This window comes from Mastigoproctus giganteus, chromosome 6 (assembly GCF_048544385.1).
Source record: "Mastigoproctus giganteus isolate SK-2022 chromosome 6, ASM4854438v1, whole genome shotgun sequence".
Taxonomy (NCBI): Eukaryota; Metazoa; Arthropoda; class Arachnida; order Uropygi; family Thelyphonidae; genus Mastigoproctus; species Mastigoproctus giganteus.
In genome coordinates this window covers 146,206,148-146,224,204 of record NC_143580.1, presented here as the reverse complement: position 1 = coordinate 146,224,204, position 18,057 = coordinate 146,206,148, and the positions used below count along the sequence as shown (strand labels likewise).

Genomic DNA, 18,057 nt, shown 5'->3' with positions numbered 1-18,057 from the left:
AATCATCACACTTGCACCATCTGTGACGCATGCAGCAATGTGCCTCTAAATAGTACTCGGCCTGAATTCTTCTAGCTTAGCTTCTACTGCTTTAGCAGCATCTTCTGCAGAAAACGAGCCAAGAATTCTTAACATTCATAAATTCCAAAATTTACCTTCATCCGTATGAATGTTCATATTTAGGTTTCGTCTGTTTTTCAGTGAAGAATACTCGTCAAGAGATATGCTAAACCTAAAACGTTTATTTAATTTTGCTGAAATTTCATTTTTAACTTTGGCCTTGATTATATCATATTGTTTATATATAATACTCATTACAGCACTAGGATTTACAGGAAGAGAATAACATTTGTCTCGTATAGCCTGTCTTATAAGTTATAAGACAGGCTATACGAGGCAATGCAATTACAAAGAGTAACTTATAAGTTATAAGTTACTCTTTGTAATTGCATTTACAGTGAATCCATCTACAGCAACAAGTTTGCTTGCTTATAATTTATTCTAGTTTTTCTCCTTCTTGACAAAATACATTAGTAATTGTTACTAAATTACAGTTGCTCAGAGCGAAACAGATACAAAAATATAGATTGTGACAGATTTAATAATAGGAATATACATACATTGGATTAGATACAAAGCTTTCGGTTGTTTAGTTAACCTTCTTCAGTTGAAATGAAATGACTGTTAGAATGGAGGTGTGTACTGCCAATCTTGTATGTGAAGTGCGTGGCTAATTGTTTGATGTTGAAGCCTGTGGCTGTGATGTATGTGGACGTGGCCAGCGCTTGTCAATGGACAGGATCGTTGCTTCGGTGAAACTAACCAAAGAAACTAACCATTGACAAGCGCTGGCCACGTCCACATACATCACAGCCACAGGCTTCAACATCAAACAATTAGCCAAGCATTTCACGTACAAGATTGGCAGTACACACCTCCATTCTAACTGTCATTTCATTTCAACTGAAGAAGGTTAACTAAACAACCGAAAGCTTTGTATCTAATCCAATGTATGTATATTCCTATTATTAAATCTGTCACAATCTATATTTTTGTATATGTTTCGCTCTGAGCAACTGTAATTTAGTAATAATAATGAATCCAGAGCGCACAGGCCGCTTTAATCATATACATTAGTAATGTTCCCTTTTGTTTACCTGCCAATTGGACGATTAAGCAGAAGAGCATGCTTACTTGTCCTGAGCTGTTTTGTGCCTACCTGAGCTGATATCTTCACCTTCAATGCTTGCAAGTGCAGACACAGTGATCTTATCTATAGAGTTCCTCAATTTTGTGTCAAATAAAACCACTAGTTGACCAGCCATGGCACAAAGTGGAATGACATTTTATGCATTTTGCACTTTTTTCTTTAGAGTTCTTTATGAAATATTGCCAGACAAAATATTTTGAGTTAGATGTGGAGGTTTGAATTTGAAATCTAATACTATGAATTACAATAAATTGCATTGAAGAGAAAAAGAATGCACACTGCAGTTAAAAGTGGAAGCTGCCAGGTTGAGACAGGTCACATGATTCTAATTCAATGAGTTGCTTGAAGCACAGGCCATGGGCAGAAACTAAGCAAAGCAGCAGGTTCAGCCACTGTGTCAGTCAGGGTTGCCAGCTGGCATTTTTCATTACCAAATTGGCAGGAATTTGGTAATTAAAAATTTGTTTGGTAATGAAAATAAATTATTTCGTATTCTGGTAATAAAAATGGTGACATTTGATAATAATAAAGTAATATATCAAGTATGAGATTTTAAACCCTGCAAAAAGTCAAATTCATTTAAATATTCTTATTCTGTTTGTAAGGCAGACTAACAGTTAGCACTCCTGTTCGCTTACACTTAGCATTAGATACCACAATATGTACTTGAACGTACTACTTATGTAGTTTTGCATGCGGTGTGGACTGCGGCTAGCAGAATGAATTCAATTTTTTTTTTTTTTTTTTAATAATTGGTAATAAAATTGAGAATTTGGCATAATTCTTGATAGATTTGGTAATACACCAAGCACGAGACTTGGCAACCATGGTTGTCAGTTGCAAAGTGTTACTTTAGGATAGATGAGATGCCTGGAATTGCAATAACTCTTTCATAATCCATAATCAGTATCTCATAACTCATTATTGCATATCATTATATTAAAAAATAAATTTGAAACAATTTAATGTTCCCAGGAAAGCTCTGGGAATTGAAAAAACAATAAAAACATGCGGGATCCTGGGAAAGAAGCCCTATTCTGCAGTGGGTTAAAGATAACTTAGTTTTTATTATTATTATTATTATTATTATTATTAGCTATATGGTGCAAGGAAGCCTGAGGCTTATGCTGCACCAGCCAGAAAAAAAATTTTGAATTACCCTGAGAGAGAGAGAGAGAGAGAGAGAGAGAGAGAGAGAAGTAGTAGAATCACCAATAAAGATAAGAATGATGATATCCAGCTCAGGACCCTGGGTATGCCAAGCCCATACTCACTAGATGTGAGCCCCTGGGGTTGAGTTGATTTCATTCCTTCTAAAACTCAGTCCTGTCTTATATCTCACAAAAAGAATTCTTCTGTTCCTATGCTTATCTTCGATGATACTCTGATTTCTATACAAGATTATATATCTCTATTGGGGATTACCCTGTTTTCTCTTTTGCTCTCAGCTTTACTTTACTTCCAAATAGCTGTTCACTCTGTACAAATCGCAGATCTGCCCTACCGTGAAATATTGTTCCCACATCTGGGGCAGTGCCCTCAAACCTCTTCCAGGTTTCTAGATTCCATTCAAAAGAGAGAAGTTAGGTTAATTAATGACTCATCTCTAACAGAGTCTCTCCACTCTTTTGTCTCGTAGACGTACTTATAATTCTCCCCCCCCCTCTCTCTCTCTTCCAAAGCAGTTTGAACATGTGTAGCAGCCAGTCAACATCCTTTTACTGTCCAGCTTCAAACTCACAGTACCAACTTTTCTTCTTCCTCATTTATTTCTTCAACTTCTGTTTTCTGAAACAATCTTCCTTCATACATATTTCCTGAAAATTAGTCTACAGAAGTTAGTCTAATGTCAACAAGTATCTTCTTTCATCTTCTCAACCTTCAATCCATATATGGTACCAAGTACTATAGATTCTAATATCTCTTGTGTTTGTGGTTTTCATTAAAAAAAAAAGCAACACTAGCTGCCACACTGAGGACACGCTTGCCACTATACTGGAACTATGTCTCCCCCCCCCCCACTGTGCACATACTTATTTTGTTGACCGTTGTTACTACTCTACGATTGCTGGTAGTAAACAAACTAAAATTAACCTTGCTGTAATTCTAAGCTAGATTTTGTAAGTGTATTTTTAGTTATGTAATCATTGGACATTTCGGCTTTTACCATTGGGGTAGTGCTTTACAGGACAACTTGATTCTTTCAAAGAAACCTAAGAGGATGTGTATTTTTCAAAATTAATTGTTAGTAAAATATGCATGATTGAAACAACTCCCTGACAATAACTCAAGGGCATTTTGCAAGGTATGTAATAAGTTATTTACTATATTTCGTGGAGGAGAAAATGATATTAAAAAGCATGCTTCTGGTTCACTGCACCATCAATATAATCAGGTCATTCAAAACCAGTTGTTATTTTCATTTATAAGAACTAGCCGAAACAGTAATGCCAATAAAGTTATGGCTGCTGAGCTGGCTCAAATATATCATACTGCATCATGAGCATTCTTATAGATCACTCAACTGTGGAATGAAATTAAATGCTTTTATATTTAATGATGAAATATCCAAAAAAATATCTTGTGGGCATACAAAATCTGAAGTGGTTGTAATTGAAGTTTTAGCACCAGTTTCTGTTAAGGAAATCATAAATATTCTTAATTTTAATATGCTTGAAGGATATGCTAACACTCTTCTTCTTTATTCTGTGGCAAGTGATGCTTCAAAACAACCAGGCCAAACTGTTCTCAATCACATTAAAGTATTATACACCAAAACATGGAGGCACCTCCATAGCCAGGTGGGAAGGAGCAGCAGTGTGTAGCACACACTTCTTGATTAGACCGGGGTTCGAGCCCGTCACCACCAAATACGGAGGATGCGGAAAGGTCAGGGAATGACCACCGCATATCCCCGGAGCAATATGGCCTTAGTTGCTAATGCTCCTAAAAACCAAATAACAACATAACAACAACTACACAAATTCGATCATACACTATTTATAAATAGGGGAACGATATCTTATATAACACGAACCGAATTCGCTTATGCACGATTCGCCTTTGTCTTTACAAGAAATGGCAGTCGAACGCAGAATCACTCCAACCGAACGCAACACGATAGGAATGAAGAGAAGATTCTGAAAATGTATTTGTTTTTTATATCAGTGAAGCGGAAACACATTTCACCATAATAACGTAAAATTCCTGCTATCGATATTATCGCAAATGCAATTAGATCGAGTTTACTACCAGTTTATAACAGATTCCACTAGCAGAAACGCAACTGGAAATTGTTTTTATTGTTTTATGGTAGTAACCCCCCAGAAACGTACTTTAGTAAAATGTGAGGTGTTAATAGCGTATCTCTGCCTTTACGGTGTTGTTTATTCAGTTGCTACACGTGCGCAGCTTTGTTTATGTGTATCAAGCGTGCCTCCTCGTTTTGTAATTGTGCTTTATTCCCTAAAAATGAGTAAATTACTTAAAAGGTGTGAAAAGGAAGCAGCCTGGTGAAGACACTGCAGATTCAGAGAGAAAAAGAAAAGCAATATCGATAAACAGAGGCGGACTGGGTCAAAAATTCTTACCCGGGAAAATTTATAGTGGCCTCATACTATGGTTTATGGCCAAAATCACACCGGCCTCCGGCCCACTGGGGTTCCGCCTGTAAGGCTTGTGGCCAGTCCGCCTCTGTCGATACAGAAAAAATATGAAATTGTGAAACGCTTTGAGCGAAATGAAAGACCATGTGATATTGCACGTGCTACAGACCTAAATGAGGCAACGCCGAGAATTACAAAGAATGCAGAGAAAATAAAAACAACTTTCATAGCAGGAACAACTCAAAGTTGCAGCAGCATACTGTCATTAGTGTCATTAACAACCCTGCCAACCTTCGTATCATCTGCAAACTTGGACATTAAATCCATTAGATTAAAACACAAAGAATTGGAAGAGATGGAATGGCTGTCATCTGTTTGGATAGAAAATCAAACAAAAACCAAATTTGCTTACGATAGAAGCAAAAGCATTAGCAATATTTTATTACGTAATAGTCGTGATAAAATACGTAAGTATTTTATTACAATTATTTATTGTTTGGTAATGTTTTGGTTACAAATGTGTGTTCAATCTTGGGTGGTTGGCACCTAACCCTCTTTTTCCCCATAGGGCCTGTTGTTTATATTGCACGATTTTGCATTGCATGAGGGTTTCTAGGAACACAACTATCATGTTATACGAGGATTGACTGTACAATTAAAAAATGTCTGATTCTCAAAGAAAATCTCACATTTGTTCAGAGAATTAAAAACATTATCAGGAACATTTTCACAAAACTGTAGATAGACCCATACGAACTTTTAAAAGCGTTAATCATTTCTTTGCAAGTTGGCTTTTCTACGGGTTGTTCTGATGTGTCGTCAGCGTCATCGTTAATTTCTTCGTGATCATGGTCGCATCTAACACTGTTTGGCAGTATTTCATCTTCATTTGGATGTTCTGTTGTAGTCAGATCGTGATCTACATAAACACAACTATCCAGTGTTATTTCATTTTCGATGTTTCCGGACGATTCTAATAATGTCAAAGTTTTTCAGTTGTGAAAGGGGCATTTCACCTTGTTCATCCAGTTGTTCAACTTCTGTATTCAATGCAAATCCCGCTTTCGAAAAACAATTTTGAATAGTGTATTCAGTGACATCGTTTGTCCAAACTTTTGCCAGTTCAGAGATGCAATCTCTAAGGTTAATTGTAACCTCCAAGTTTCTATTTTCTGATAATGCATTGACAATCTTCATTATTATTCTCTTTTGGATGAAATTTAAAATTTTTAATAATGCCTTGTTCCATTGGCTGGAGTTTTGACGTCACGTTTGGTGGTAAAAACAACAACTTCACACTTAAGTTTGGCAGAAATACTGGCAGGATGTGCCGGACAGTTGTCAGTTACCAACACGATTTTCTTTTTTTCTTTTGTTATATACACTTGTCTAGTTTTAATATCCAAAGAAATATCATCTTTGAAGACTTCCAGTCTTCAAAGATATCACTTGTCATCTATACTTTTTTTATTAAAGGTGTAGTCAACTTCCAAAGATTTTGTGCCTGTAAAACATCTTGGGTTTTTTGATTTTCCGATGACTAAAAGTCTTAATTTTTCACTTCCTGTCATATTTTCTCCAACTAGCACAGTGATTCTTTCTTTGCTTTGTTTTCTGCCAAAACATTTATCATCCTTAAAAGCAAGTGTTTGTTCTATTCGGTAAACATTTAAAGAATAAACCCATTATGTCAGCATTAAAAACATCCTTAGGTTCATATTCTTACAAAATCTTCTTTAGCATTAGTAGAGGCATTTGATGCAAGAAAGCAAGCTTATGCAGCATCAGCCAAAAAAAAAAAAAAATAAATAAAAAATAACCACTTCCACTTCACCCCTCTGTTCGTTCAAAATACCTGTCCAGCTGAGCCTTAAACTTGTTTAGGCTATCAACTTCCACAACAAAGGATGGAAGTCTGTTCCACCAACCAACCACCCGCTGGCTAAAGGCAAATTTCCGCACGTCTATCCGACATCTGTCTTTCCTCAATTTGAATTTATGCCCTCTCAGGTGATTATTCTGAGCAAGAGGAAGAATCCCATCAGCATTGAGCATGCTCAAACCATTCAAGGCTTTGTACACCTCTATCAGATCACCTTGCTGGTGCCTAGTCTCCAGACACTGTAATTTGCAAAACTTAAGCCTTTCTTCGTAAGAGCACCCCTTTGTTCCATTCACTAATCTTGTTGCCCTTCTCTGTACTCGTTCCAGCAGCTCTACATCCTTCTTGAAATGAGGCCTCCAGGCCTGTATACAGTACTCTAGGTGTGGCCTGACCATTGCCTTATACAAGGGAATAATCACCTCCTTATCCTGCTAGAAAAATTCCTATATATCATTGACAATATACCATGAGCTACTCTTGCAGCCCATCTGCACTGCTCAGATAACTTCATATCTGCCTGCACAACCACCCCCAGGTCCCTTTCATTCTCTACCACTGTCAGTGTAGTACCACAGAGTTGATACGTTACTCTGGGGTTGCTGTTTCCCATATGTAGTACTATACATTTGTCAATGTTAAACTTCATTTGCCACCTCTCAGCCCATTTGCTCAACCTTTCCAGATCCTGTTGCAGCAGCATAGCGTCAGTAGCATCCTTAACAACCCTGCCAACCTTCGTATCGTCTGCAAACTTGGACATTAAGCTTGATATACCATCATCAATATCATTTATAAATACAGAAAACAATAATGGACCCAATACTGAACTCTGAAGGACTCCACTAATAACATTAGTCCACAGTGAGCAGTGTCCATTGATTACCACTCTGTCTTCTCCCCCTCAACCACCCCTTTATCCATAGCAGCAATTTGCCTCCAATGCCACACTGCTCCAATTTGTGCAGCAGTCTTCCATGTGCAACAGTATTAAAAGCTTTTCTAAGATCCAAGTATATAATATTAAAGTTATTCCCTCATCCAGTTCTTTTGTGACTGCATCATAGTATCCAATCAAATTGGTCAGGCAAGACTTCCCCTTAACAAAACCATGCTGTGTCCGAGCTATAACTGAAGTCTTGTCTAGATGATCCTGCAGTGCTTCTTTAACCAGTGCCTCCATTAATTTTCTGGGAACAGAAGTTAAACTCACAGGTCTATAATTACTTGTGTCAGCCTTTGATCCTCCTTTGTGAATTGGGGTCACATTTGCACATCTCCAGTCCATGGGTACCTCCCCTGAGTCCAAGGAAGCTCTCATAATTATGAGAGGCTAAGGGTTTGCTTACATCCTTTGCTGCCTCCTTTAATTTAACTTGATAGATCCCATCCACCCCAGGTGCCTTGTGTTTATCTTCAACAATTTCTCCTCCACTTTACTCTCAGTTATTACAAGATTCTCTAGCTTACTGCCAGAGTTGAATACACCTCTGGCATTCCCCTCGCTGAATAACTCCTCATGTGTGAATGTCGATGCAAAATATTCATTTAGTTTGTAGCTACCTGAGCAGGATCATCAACAGTTGACCCATCGATATCAAGTGGACAAATCTGATTCATCCCCTTCCTTCTAGAGTTTACATAAGTAAAGAACTCTTTGCTGTTTTTCTTTGCAGCCCTTGCCAAAGATTTCTCGTAATCTGCCTTTGCCTGCCTAACCTCCTTTGTAACTTGGTTACAGATCAACTTAAATCTATCATAGGCTTCTGTGTCACGTGTTAATTTGTATGTATCTCATGCATTTTTCTTCTCTGCCATATGTCTCATTAGTTCATCTGACATCCATTTAGGCCTAAACCTTGAACAATATTTCTTAGTTGGTATGTAAAGCCTAGTAGCTTCCATGATAAGTTCTTTGAATGCTTCCCATTTTGAATTTGCTGTTGGTAACATCATCAGTTGGTCCACTGTATAAAATTTAAATACTGTCTCAGTCCATCGTAGTCGCCTTTACGAAAGCAATAACCCTTCCCTTTACCCCTAATGGCAGTTACCTCTTTGAGTAAATCCTACTTCAGCACACTGTGATCACTGCCACCTAGTGGTTCATTTATCTGCAGATTCTTAATGCATGAAGAATCACTACTGATAATCAAATCAAGAGTATTACTCCCTCTAGTTGCCTCCCGAACATGCTGATGTAGAAAACAATCATCCAATAAATCCACAAAAGCCTTGCTGGTGTGTGTGTGTGTGTGTGTGTGTGTGTGTGTGTGTGTGTGTGTGTGTGTGTGTGTGTGTGTGTGTGTGTGTGTGTGACCAGCCCGCAAATTCCAGTCATATCTGGGAAATTAAAATCCCCCCCCCATTATAAGACTCTGTGATTTACTTGCCCACTCTATTTCTCTGTACAGTTTCTTATTATACTCATCAGAGTCATTAGTCCTATAGCACACTCCTACTCTCAATTTTGATCTCCCAATGCTTATGTCACACCAAACTGACTCTACACTGCACTGTCCAGCGATGTCGACTGGCTTCACTTCCTTGGATTTTATGTATTTCTTAACTAATAGCATAACCCCTCCTCCCTTCCTATCCTGTCTATCCTTTCTGTAGACATTGTACTCCCCAAATTCCAGTTCTGCATTCCTTATATCTGTGTGACACCACGTCTCTGAAATCCCAACAATATCTGCTTTTGATATTTTGAGCAATACCTCAAATTCATCAAATTTATTTACTAAACTCCTAGCATTGGTGTACATACAAATATACATGCACCTGTTCTTTTTCTTAGCTACCCTAACACAACCCATATGTTTACTTGTACCCCAATGATTCCCAGCAGTCTCTGAAATATCCTGCATCTTATTTTCCAGGCTGCTGCTCATTCCAATATAAGCAGTGCAAGAATCACTTTCACCTCTGCCAGTGGCTACTGTTAATCTATTAGTCCTTATATCCCCCCAATCTAGCAGTTAAGGTATTGTTCCTCCAACTGTTGCAATCTTCTTCACTCACATTAACCCTTTTTCCGCAAATAACCATTTCCACAATTCTGTGGCGCTTCTTAAATTTATCTAGCCACCCAGTGCTCGCATTAAATTCCGTACGTCCTAGGGACTGTGCAAATTTCAGAGCTTGTTGCTTAATTATTGGACCCGATATTGGTATATTCTTTTCACATATTATTTGCACCCATTTTAGAACAGCTTTATCAACATCTTCGTATACACACAACTTAATTCGTTTCTTGTCTGCTCCTCCTTCAATTGCATTTAAAATTTGATTCTCGATTTTTTAAAATCGTAGATAAGCTGCTTGTAGGTATGCCATATTTCTCCGAAATATCTTTTTTCTTAAAACCCTGGTCAATATCATGAAGAATCTTTACTTTATCATTAATACTTAAACACTTTCTCTTCGACATTGTTTCTGCAAATGTAAAAATTACTGGACTGCAGCTCTTGCTGATACATACACCACAAACTTCGCTGCGCTGGCCATATAGTGAATTGTTAGTACTACCTACTCAATGACGTTCGCTTGCCATTCAACAGTATCACGTGACTTTTCCTATCAATCACTTTGAAGAAATATATGACTTTCATTCATATGTATACAAAATAAAATTTGTGGTGATGTATGCAGGATGTATGTTACTTTTCAGAAAAAAAAAACAATAGCATATAGCCTATGTGATTTATGACAAATTGTTCTAAAAGAACGAAATTAAAACAAAAAAAAAAAAAAAAAAAAAATTCATGAAAACCATCTACTGGGAGTCCAGTTAGATGAGAACAGACATATCATATAATGATTGACAGGAAGGTATCATATAATGATTGACAGGAAGGTCACATGGTATGGTTGAGGTGAGAAGCGAATGTCACTCAGTAGGCGTTACTAAAAACTGACTATGGTAGCATTCTATGTATTGCCGCCACAGCACGCTAAAGGATTACTGCAGTGAATTTCATTTTCCCCTGAGCCAACATCAATTTACAAATCTACCCTATTTATTGTAAAGTTTATGACCACTTTTAAGAAAACCCATTTGGTTTTATAACTGTAACAAAAATGAAACAAAGACCCTCCTACAGGTGTCAATGGCCACAAGTATTCACTAAAAGGATGATTAATTCCAGATGCTAATGCACAATTTCAGAGGGAAGGAGGCCATATATTTCAGCAGCTATTTAGCAGTAAATGCTTGAAAATTTTCAAAAATGCTTTTACTAATATTTTTAAAAATTCATTATAGAGAGACTAACACTTTGCTATATGGGGTTAATTTTACATGTAATTTCGTTTCAAGGTGCAATGTTTTGCGAAAAAATTCATAATATAAAGAAATTCGTTAAATAGAAGTTCATAATAGAGAAGTTCCACTGTATTTGGAAAAGTGTTTTGATTTCTCTAACAACTACCTGTATAAAATCCAGCTTTTATTGCTGAAAAAGGAACCAACATATTCTGACTTGAAAGTTGTAGTTTTGAACTTGAAGACTCCTATCAACTTGGATGAATTATAGAATTTTGTATAATAAAGCGTACACTAGCATTGTTTCTGAACAACAAATCCAAGCAAACTCTTTCTGGTAGTGACAAATGGTTCGGTGGCAGGCAGTGGACTTCCAAATGTCGCACAATTGCTATTGTTTGTACTATCTATTCCTGTGTGCAGTCCTTATGTGGAGCGAGTTTTCTCAATTATGAACTGTTACTGGAGAAATGAAAGCAATAAGAGCATAATAAACTTAATAAAACGTGAAATTGCAACAGTGATGAATTATAGATATAGTTGTAAGGATTGAAAGGACTCTTACATATTTGTGCTCAAGGAAAAGGATATCCTCGAAGTAGCAAAGTCAAACAAAAAGCATTTTTAAATTCAAATAATGCAACAATACATTACACTTTTCTGTGTATGCAACTTTTAATTGTCTGTATTTCATTGATAAATTTAAAGATAGTTTAGTTCTTTAATTATTTTCTTTGTTTTCTTTAAAAAAAATTCCTAATTCTTACATTTTAAAGTTCAACATGAAAAATCTTTTAAATAATATGCACTTTGCAATAATAATTATCACATCTAAAGTTAACCACTACAACAGCAAAATTTTGTATTGTGTTATTGCCATACTCTCCCCCCCCCCCACTGTGTGCTGGCATACTGTGGAGATTTGTCGGAATGGCTTGCAATACAGAAGTGAAAAGGTGATCACCCTACTATTAACACAGACATATACACATATGGGTATATGTATGTATATTCCCCTTTATGGGTATATACATACATATACCCATAAAGGGGAAATAATTTTTTTTTTTATTCGGTGATGCTGGATTTGACCAAGCCTATAACATTGATAACTCTCATTCATGCTTTCATGGACTGTCATTTCACATAACAGGTATATTTCCAATTTAAAATCCAATAACTAAAACTTTAATCTTTCCAATATAATGCTCTCTAAATCATGCCTTCTTAATAAATGTGACTTAATTTCATACTAACTTGCATAATTCCTCTTTCCTTTAAGTTCTCTTGTGTTATAACTTAAAATTTTTAAAATTGTACATATTATTCATAAACCTGCAATTCACAATACCTTTCATACAATGATATCTATAATTCATAAGGAGTGTATCTGTTATTTACTTCAACCTCCTCTACTCAATTACTTCTTTTATTCTTTTTCCTTCCTTTCCTTAATTTACAATATCTTTACCTACATTTATTATTTTCAACTTATCTTACCCTTTTTTATATGGTAATTGCTATTTGAGATTATTCCAGAAAGCTGTTTTGTTCTCTACTTCTGTACTTTACTCAATTACTCAAATGAGTACAATGAACAATTGTACAGAAAAAAAGAATGGGCTAGTAAATCAGAATGTCTTATAATGGGGGATTTTAACTTCCTAGATATTGACTGGAACTTGTAGTTGGTCACTCACACACTAGTAAGACTTTTGTGGATTTATTGGATGATTGTTTTCTGCAACAGCATGTTCGAGAGGCAACCAGAGAGGGTAATACTCTTGATCTGGTTATCAGCAGTGATCATTAGGGTATTAAGAATTTGCAGATAAAGGAACCACTAGGTGGCAGTGATCACAGTGTACTGATCTGGGATTTACTTAAAGATATAATTACCATCAGGGGTAAAGGAAAGGGTTTTTGCTTCCGTAAAGGTGAGTACAGTGGTCTCAGACAGTTTTTAAATTCTGTACAGTGGGACCAACTGAAGATGTTACCAACAGTAAATTCTAAGTGGGAAGCATTCAAGGAATTAATCGTGGAAGCTACTAAAAGTTTCATACCTATTAAGAAATATTGTTCAAGGTTCAGGCCTAAATGGTTATCAAATGAACTGAGACTCGTGACAGAGAAGAAAAATGCATGGGATGCATATAAATTATCAAGCAACTCAGAAGCCTATGGCAGATATAAGCTAGTCTGTAATCAGGTCACAAAGGAGGTTAGGCAGGCAAAGGCAGATTATGAGAAATCTTTGGCAAAGGATGCTAAGAAAAACAGCAAGGATTTCTTTACTTATATAAACTCTAAAAGGAAGGGGATGAATCTGATTGGTCCACTTGATATCAATGGTTCGATTGTTGATGATCCTGCTCAGATAGCAAACAAACCGAATGAGTATTTTGCATCTACATTCACACATGAGGAGTTATTAAGGTTTGAAAATGCCACAAGGTTATCAAATTGTAGCAGGGTGCTTAATGATTTTGTAATAACTGAGAGCAAAGTGGAGGAGAAATTATAGAAGTTAAACATAAGAAAGGCACCTGGGGTGGATGGGCTCTATCCAGTTATATTAAAGGAGGTGGCAAAGCAACTAAGCAAACCCTTAGCCATAATTATGAGAGCATCCTTGGACTCGGGGGGAGGTCCCCACGGACTGGAGATGTGCAAATGTATCCCCAATTCACAAATGGGAATCAAAGGGTGACATGAGTAATTACAGATCAGTTAGTTTAACTTCTGTTCCGGGTAAAATAATGGAGTCACTGGTTAAAGATGCATTGCAGGATCATCTAGACAAGACTGCAGAAATAATTCAGACACAACATGGGTTTGTTAAGGGAAAGTCTTGTCTGACAAATTTGATAGGATATTATGATGTGGTTACAAAGGAACTGGATGCAAAAAATAATTTTGATATCATATATTTGGATTTCAGGAAAGCTTTTGACACTGTTGTGCATGGAAGACTATTGTACAAATTGGAGCAGAATGGTATTAAGGGTAAGTTGCTACAATGGATAAAAGGATGGTTAAGTGGGAGAAGACAGAGGGTGGTAATCAATGGGTGCTGCTCTTCTTGGACTAATGTTATTAGTGGGGTCTCACAGGGTTCGGTGTTAGGTCCACTGTTGTTTTGTATATTTATCAATGATATTGATGAAGGTATATCAGGCTTAATATCAAAGTTTGCAGATGATACAAAGGTTGGCAGGGTTGTTAATGATAGTAATGGCAGTGTGCTACTGCAACAGGATCTGGATAATTTAGGCAGATGGGCTAAGTGGCAACTGAAGTTTAACCTTGACAAATGCAAAGTACTGCATATGGGTAGAAGTTAACCCCAGAGAAAAGTACCAACTGTGTGGTACTACACGTAAGGTGGTAGAAAATGAAAAAGACCTGGGAGTAATTGTGCAGGCAGATATGAAGTTTTCTGAGCAATGCAGACAGGCTGCCAGGGCAGGTCATGGGGTTTTGTCAATGATATATAGGAATTTTGCTAGCAGGGAAAAGGAGGTGATTATCCCTCTGTATAAGGCAATGGTCAGGCCACGCCTTGAGTACTGCATACAGGTCTGGAGGCCTCATTTTAGGAAGGATGTAGATTTACTTGAGCATTTACAGAGAAAGGCAACAAGATTGGTGAGGGGAATGAAGGGCTCCTCTTACCAAGAGAGGCTTAAGTTCTGCAAATTGCAGTGGTTGGAGACTAGGCACCTGCACAGTAATCTGATTGAGGTGTAAAAGGCCTTGAATGGGTTGAGCACGCTGAATTCTGATGGGATCCTTCCACTTGTTCAGATTAAGAACCTAAGGGGGCATAAATTTAAATTAAGAAAAGACAGATGTGTGGAAATTTGCCTTTAGCCAGTGGGTGGTTAATTGCTGGAACAAACTTTCATCTGTCGTTGTGGAAGTTGATAGGTTAAATAAATTTAAGGAGGAACTGGATAGGCATTTGGAGGGAATGGTGTGATTTTTTTTTTTTTTTTTTTTTTTTTTTGGCGGATGCTTCATAAGCTCATACACTTGCTTCATGCCACTGCTACTTAATTCACTACTCCTCTCTCTCTCTCTCTCTCTCTCTCTCTCTGTTTTTTTTTTTTTTTTTTTTTGGGCCTTTTACTTAAATCTAAAAAACCTTCCTGTACAATTCAGCATACAGGTGTATGTTGAATTGTACAGGAAGTTTTTATACAGTATTGAAAACAGAAAATATATTATCATCATTATATGTACATATAATGATAATAATATATTTTCTGTTTTCTCTCCTGTTTGAAGGTTCATCAAGTTATAAGATCTCATAAAATACATGGGATACAGAAATGAAACATTTTCAACGTCATTTTTCAACATAATCTTCTAGAAGAAGTGCATTTTTCACATCTTTTCTTCAAGCTATGAAGTTTGCTGCAAAGGTGCATTTAGGCTGATGAATGGCCAAAGCAGTTGCTTGTTGGCTAGGATAAATTCTGATACAAAGAGCATCCTTCATTGTTGGAAACAACCAAAGGTCAGGAGAGGATGAAGGATGTTATCTGTAAAAAAATTTTGCACATTAGCAACACAGTGGGGGAGAACATTATCCTGTCATTGCTCAGAATCTCTTTATGAGTTTCCTGTCCTCGTAGTGCGCTTGGGAACACATGTAAGGATTATACCATCGACATTCAAGGGGAAAAAAAGCAACCATCATTTTTCTCTGCACTTGCAGCAATTTGAAACTTTCTAGGCTATGATGGCTCACTGTAATTCCACTGAATAGACTGACACTTGGTTTTACAATTGAACAGTAGACCCCATGTCTCATCATTGTTACAATCAAGGAGAAGAAGATGAAGGATGCTCTTCATGGCAGAACCTTTCCTAGGCAACAAGCAGCTGTTGCAACCTTCACAGTAGTCTTCATGACATGGAAGAAAATATGTGAAAAATGTGTGTTCCTTCTTGGGAAATTGTTGGAAAATGGCTGCATCTTGTGTATTTTATGAGAAATAAATTGAGACCTTATAGAAGTATTACAAGGTGAATCCGCTATTTAAAACCTAAAGCACCATCGTGACCATTTAGAGACTTACTGGTCTCTTATCAGACAATTAACCCTGTTACCTCTGAAAGCAAACTTAGGCTGACCAGTGAGTAATGTACCAAGTCTAAGTGAGCAACCAAGTGGTGTATGGAAGAAAAACTTCTAGTTAATCATATAACAAAAATTAAACCCCATCTGTGGGCTGCATTTGTCCTATATGTCTAAGAGACCAGTAAGTCTCAAAACAGCTGTCACAGTTGTGTCTTGAGTTTTAAATAAATAGTGGATTCACTTTTTTGGTGATTCTATTTATATTAACACAATATTAGCTATTTAGTTTTAACTCAGCTCTTGGATAGTAGTGTCACCTCTAATGTGAGCATGAGCTAAAATAAAACCTTGAAAAATTGAAAATTAGCCTCAGTGACTGGAGGGATAGAGGTGTCCTCAAGACAGACATTGAATGCACTAATGTGTACAGTTTTAAAATTATTTTAGTATTTATGTTGAAATATAACTCCCCACAACCTCTACTAATTTAGATTTGTTTATTCGAGAAGTACTAAATATGGCTGATATAAAGGCCTGATTCTAATATCGAAGCCAAATTAAAATAATGTTAGGCAATCTTTCTGAATTCTTGTGATTTTTCTGTCATCAGACCACAAATTCATGAATGGTTTGGTAACATTATTTATTATCATATTAGTTTAGTTTTGACTGTGCTGGGTTTGGGTAAGCCATATTTAGTTATTTCTCACTAAACTAAGTTTAAATTATTCATATGATGTAAAGTGTTCTTTATAAGCAGTTAATAATTATGTTCTATTTCACTCAGCATATTAAATTTTATTATGATAAGTGAAATTGCATATACTTGTTTATTTATTTGAATATTAAACTTTTTTTAACTGTCAGTTATTTCTAGTAGTGTTCAAATTAAAGTTCATGCAAACTTTAAAAAGTTTATATAATTTCGGTGGAAATTTTTTTTTTGGTTTTGCAATAAGCAGTCATTTGAATATAAATATACTGCATAGTCTTGTGCACTGTCATTTCATGTAGTTGCAAACTTGTCATAATCAGATTTAAAAAATAGGAGATTGTGTGCTAGCTTTCTGTCTGAAATTTAGTTTTTGGTTTTTAACTATAATCTGCTTTTCTATTCTGTTTATTCCACAGGCTCAGTCAAATGCAACTCGTATTAATGCTGCCAACCAAAGAGCTACAAAGTTACTTAAGGAATGAACACATTTGGCACAGCAATAAAAATTAGCATTTATTCTGTGTCAGTGAAAATGTTTTGTAAGCTGTCCATATCTTTACTGGTTGCTTCCACTATATTCCCTCCTTCTGTATTCCCTCCTCCTCCTTATGCATGTGGTGAATGAAAAGGAGGCTATCTATTTAGCAACATTATTGGTGCTCATTTCCCTTTTAACATATCTAAACATTGAAGTCCATGTTCATATACCTCAGAAGTCATGTCTTTTCGTGTTTAATTAAAATAAAAAGTTTCAAATGTTAATTTTTTTATTTCTATTATTTTTGTGATATGTTTTCAGAATATTGGTAAGTAGAATGAAGATGAAAGAATAAAAATCACGAAGACTTTTTTTTTTTTTTTTTGTTGCCGGTCTTTTGTTTTAGTGAACAGGACTGTAACTAGATGTATTCCTCATTTTTCTTGGTGCTAATCTATCAATATTTCTTATATATGCATATAAAACTTGAAAAGTTATACATCTTAAAAATTGTATACATCATCTAATCAGAGATTGAAATTTAGTACAGCTCTATCTGAAATATACTTGTATGTAGTTTTAGAGAGGTATTTTATATATGCATATATCTGTACATATCCTTTGTGAAGAAAGTTCAAGCAAAGGATTCTTACTGCTACTGGGGGGAAAAAAAATATTTTGGACCATAATATACATTTTTATTCTCTATTTTGCAACTTTTAATCTTTGTAGTCTGGGTGGGGGGAAATAACATTCTTAACCAGTCCAATTTTGTACAATCAAAAAAATAAATGTAAACATTTGTGAA

General features: G+C 36.1%; 1 protein-coding gene across 1 annotated transcript in view; it reads left to right on the top strand.

The window, feature by feature from the left end:
- The window catches only part of LOC150084640 (synaptosomal-associated protein 25-like), a 145,553-nt gene extending 128,057 nt beyond the window's left edge, over window positions 1-17,496 (top strand). The window contains exon 8 of the mRNA XM_090375380.1: window positions 17,188-17,496. Within this exon, the coding sequence (XP_090231506.1) occupies window positions 17,188-17,253 (66 nt within the window). The 3' untranslated portion in view covers window positions 17,254-17,496. The remainder of the gene's footprint in view (window positions 1-17,187) is intronic.
- Window positions 17,497-18,057: the final 561 nt, after the last annotated feature.